The sequence below is a fragment of the Pseudochaenichthys georgianus genome, chromosome 17 (genome assembly GCF_902827115.2).
Source record: "Pseudochaenichthys georgianus chromosome 17, fPseGeo1.2, whole genome shotgun sequence".
Taxonomy (NCBI): domain Eukaryota; kingdom Metazoa; phylum Chordata; class Actinopteri; order Perciformes; family Channichthyidae; genus Pseudochaenichthys; species Pseudochaenichthys georgianus.
In genome coordinates, this window is record NC_047519.1 from 11134943 (window position 1) to 11139597 (window position 4655).

The window sequence follows — 4655 nt, forward strand, 5'->3', positions numbered from 1 at the left end:
CAAAATATATGTTCCTATCTCAAGCCTCCCCCTTCTTTCAAAAAACAATCCCCATTATGAAAGTAGGCTGAACATTGCAGCTTTGACTCTCAGAGTTGTACATACTTTAAAATCACTTTATTTAAAAAAGAATCGGACACATTTCTTAAGGCGTTTCGTCTACCGCATACACAGACTAGCAGCACTCGATGTAGTCCTGTCCCAGATTGAGAGCTGCTTGACTGACTGTGACATAAATGAGTGACTGTCGGGTGTGTCTGCGTCGTGCTCACTGCTGCGGGGTGTAGCGCAGGTACTTCTTGCCAGAGGGCAGGTCTTTGGTGTAGACACCGGCTGGGAACAAAGCGGCTGCCTCTTCCTCAGGCATGCTGGCGGGAACCATCACACAGTCTCCAGGCTGAAGGGAGACGAATGAAAAAGAAAAGTCATTCTGTGTGGCAACAGGTGAATATCACATTACATTTCATTTAGTTATCCAAAGCAACTTACAAGAAGTGCATTTAACTATGAAGATACACATTTAAAAAAGCAAGATCCTGCAAGTATGTTAGCCTTTAAATATGAAAAACCACATGCTACGTAGGTGTCAGTCCAAAATCAGGTGTTCTTTGTCAGTCTGCAACAGAGTTTGTGTATCCTTTCTGCTGCCCTGATGTGAATGGGGAGCTCGTTCTACCATTTTGGAGTCAGGATAGCAATCGGGAGGTTGTTTGTTGAGGGGTACCTGGGTCCCACTCGCAGTGAATGATTACCAAACCAATTGGCCGATATAGAGTGGAGCGAATATGCTGGAGTGTTCATGTTTCCAGTACCCATGTCCTGGATGTAGGAAGGGGCCTGACCCAGTCACATGAAAAGCATTGAAGGCCAGTATGATGTTATACGAGCAGTCCATTATCAGACAGGCAAAACAAATGGTGTCTGATCCCACCCACATACTCCACCCAGAACTCCAGCTCCTACCTTCTGGTAGAAGATTCAGGGCTCCCAAGAGCAGGCTGAACCGCTATAAGCACTCATTCCTATCTATGTCCATTAAGCTAACATTCACATGAAATGAAATGTAGTCAAATGTACTTTTTAAATGTTGGCCATGAGGGTTGTGCAATAGGTCGCCATTGTCAGTATGTGCGTCTGTGTATTGTGTTTGTTCAAACGGTGTATGACTGACGATATGTGTATGTCTCTTAATGTCTACTATGTTTGTATATGTACATGTATGCGGAACTGCAGGACGGAGTCCAGAACAAATGTCCTTACGGGGACAATAAAGTATATCGTATCGTATCTCTGTAGTCAGCTGCTGAAATGATTGGTACAAACACACGGGTGTGACCTACCTTCCAGTCTGCAGGTGTGGACACTCGTTTCCCTGCGGTGGCCTGGAGAGAATCCACTGCTCTCAAAATCTCGTCAAAGTTGCGTCCGGTTGTTGCCGGGTAGAGTATGGACAGCTTCAGCCTTTTGTCAGGGCCGATGACGAACACCTAAACAGAGACACTACTAATTACTCCACAGGCATGAGAGTATATTACGTTTGAATGGTGCCTAATAGTGTCACGATATACCAGTACTGATGAAAGCTCTTGTATATAAACATGAAAAGTTGATTTGTTAATAATACACCTTTAAAATATAGTGTTAATCAGGGGTGCATTAAGCTTTACCCTTGTTGGGCCAAAACTGAATAGTGTAATTGGTAAGACACAAAATAAGACAACATCTAAATTAAGAGATGAATTCATCAGACAGCATTATTACATTATTTACCATGTTATTGCCACAATGATCACATGGTGCAAATCATGCCCTACTGCCTATAAATAGAAAACAAACTGAATTTGACTGTGAAGATTCTTACGCAGCGTGCAGTGAGCGGCAGGCCATCTTTATCCTTCTCATCTGGGTCCAGCATGCCCAGAGCTACTGCCAGCTCCCGTTCACTGTCCGCTATGATGGGGAAGGGCAGCGAGCGGCAGGCCGAGTCCTCACAGTTGTATGCCAGGATGTCCTAGTTTGTAGAGACATAGACCTTTGTTAGTAGCTACACTGGTGGAGCTCTGATGTCTTGAATAGAATCATCTTGAACAACTATGTTGAGGTATGTATACTGCGGCACACACAGAGGAGGTACAATTGTGTGTGCTATTCAGTTTACTTATTTGAAGTTGCCTAACAACTCCTAACTGTCATAACTTAGTTTTATCTGAAGCTATTGCAGTCTAGACTCAATATATTTAAACTGCTTTCAGTTTATATTAAATGTGACTAAATGTGTGTGAGAGAAACTCCTTCTGGAGGGAACTTTGGGATTTTAGCCTTTGCAGATCATTTACACGCAAAAAAAAACACATTCAATACACTACCGAAAAGGGCAAACCCCAAGAAGCATAATTGGGCCCCTTTAAGATCTGGGTATATATCATTCTAGTGTCATCAGATGGATATGACTGCATTGCAGTGTGTAGCTGGACCTGCACTAAACACAGTTGGACACACCTTGCTCCAGCTGTGGTGATCCTCCAGGCAGTCGATGGACAGGGCGATCATTTTGACGTTGCGTTTACTGAACTCAGTGCTCAGTCTGGCCGCGCGCCCCAGTTCTGTGGTGCACACCGGGGTGTAGTCTCTGGGGTGGGAGAACAGGACCCCCCATCTGGAATAAACAGAGAGATACGTGAGGATGCGTCAGGTGGTGTCAGTCAGGGTCTTTGATTCTTGTGCAAACTGCGGTTTCTGTCTGACCCAGTTTCCTCTCTTTTGACCTAAATCTGTAACTTTGGGGTCAGTGCTGTGGCGTATTGCTTGGTTGCACAATAGGATGCAGCTGAACGATGCACCTGACACAGGAAGTGACCTCTGCGTGACTCTGGTGTTCCAAAAACAATGACATTAACGACCTTGTTTGACGAGGTCAGCAATTTGACTGCACCAATGAGGGACTCAAGGTTTGACCTGGTCTCCTTACTGATGCTTTTGATATTATATATTGGACAGTAACTAAGTACATTGAATCACGTACTCTACCTAAGTGCTATTTAAGGGTACTTGTAGTTTAATTGAGTAACTCCATGTCCTGGTACTCTCTACTTTTACTGCATTTCAGAGGCAAATGTTGCAAAAATAAGGTTTAGTTCCATAAAGAAACTGCACTAAATGTGTCTGACAGCTTTAGTTACTTTGACAATTCAAATAATGTATCATTTAGGTCAAGATGAGTGTCTTGGTTAGACTGACAAGCTAAATACACAAAACAAATCTACTCATTTATCAGCTACAACATGAATATGATAAACGCATTCATATATACGTAATTTAAAATTCACTTAATATAATATACTGTATATTATTCTGAAAAGGGTTGTTGTGCAGTCTGAGAACTAGTTTGGAATGCAGGATTGTCATTACATTACATATCATTTAGTTGAAACTTTTGTCTGAAGCGATTTACAATAAGATTACATCTCCGAACAACAAGGAAAGTGCAGATATATTCATTTCAAGCAAGATCATATCATAGTTAATGCTGGAGAATCAGTTTCGAGGCCTAAATTAACTCAAAAAGTGCATCGTTTTTTTTCCTGCAATAATTTCATTGCCAAGGTACAATCGAAATTATGGGTTTTCAGTTTGCGAGGGAAGATATGCTGAGTTTCTGCTGTCCTGATGTCACTTGTTATTTAATATTCATACAATGTGGTGTGGAGTACTTAGTCACCCTCTGGATTTACTGGAGTTTGCATTCCGTCTGATTGACTTTAGCACATATGCAACCTTTACACGTTTAAATGCATCACAGAAACAGAAGTCAGAACAGTAGCAGGAACTGGAAGCTCCTTCCCCTTCTCGCATTCTAGTAACAGTATATTCTACCATTCAATATCCATATATTCAAGAAGCCTACTTACGAATCACCGAGAAATTCATGGAGTTTAATTTTTCCAATTGTCGTCTCCGCTTCGAAGTTAGGAAACGCATCTCCGAGCAGCAGCCCCGGCATGTTCAGAGTAGTGACCGTGAATGCGTCTCTGTGCAGCTCTGATCACAGCGTTAAACAAAGAAGAGACGGAAGCTTCTCTATTTACATCATCATCAACGGTCTGTGACCTGCAGGACACGTATAATAAACCACGATCTGACTCTGCGGTGCGCTTTCGTTGATTGGTTGTCTCGATGTTTCCAAATGACCAATTTACGCACGCGTACGCCAGATTTCTACATAAGGTTGAGCATTTTGTATAAACACAGCACTTTTCACGATAATATGCTCATGTATTATCGGCAATTTAATGATAACATTTACTTTTATTGCTTAGATGCAGTGCATTTGTTTTAGATTTCAAAGAAGAAATCATACGTTTAAAACTCCAAGATAATTTATGGTAATGTAGGCTACCCCTTTATCCGGACTCCAGACCGGTTGCATGATGTATGTGTGTCGTAGTAGAGCAGGATATATGTTTTTTCTGAATCTAAAATGAAAATGTAATCTATCTGTATGTCATATGTAGGTCATATATGTTATGATGAATTAAAATGGGGGACCCTGATGTAAACAAGATGAAAGTCTTTTTCTGGTCTGCATCTTAACAAGTGTGTGTATTGAGCTGTACTGTACCCATTCTGCAATCTGTTAATACAATTTTCAATCAATC

General features: G+C 41.6%; 1 protein-coding gene across 1 annotated transcript; it reads right to left on the bottom strand.

Moving 5' to 3' along the window:
• Positions 1-102: 102 nt before the first annotated feature.
• LOC117462377 (peroxiredoxin-6-like) lies at positions 103-4140 on the bottom strand. Its single transcript, XM_034104583.2, has 5 exons — positions 3909-4140; positions 2500-2656; positions 1862-2011; positions 1341-1487; positions 103-397 (listed from the first exon to the last, which is right to left on the bottom strand). The coding sequence occupies exons 1-5, from the start codon at positions 3998-4000 to the stop codon at positions 269-271; spliced, it is 675 nt and encodes a 224-aa protein (XP_033960474.1). The 5' UTR covers positions 4001-4140; the 3' UTR covers positions 103-268.
• Between the last annotated feature and the right edge of the window lie 515 nt (positions 4141-4655).

Bases quoted from the DNA above. Each gene is read 5' to 3' on its own strand.
- LOC117462377 (XM_034104583.2), bottom strand. From the start codon at position 4,000: ATGCCGGGGCTGCTGCTCGGAGATGCGTTTCCTAACTTCGAAGCGGAG. The intron at 1,488-1,861 runs GTAAGAATCTTC...GTCTCTGTTTAG, and splicing joins TGCCGCTCACTGCACGCTGC to GTGTTCGTCATCGGCCCTGA. The intron at 398-1,340 runs GTAGGTCACACC...GTCTCCCTTCAG, and splicing joins CCACACCTGCAGACTGGAAG to CCTGGAGACTGTGTGATGGT.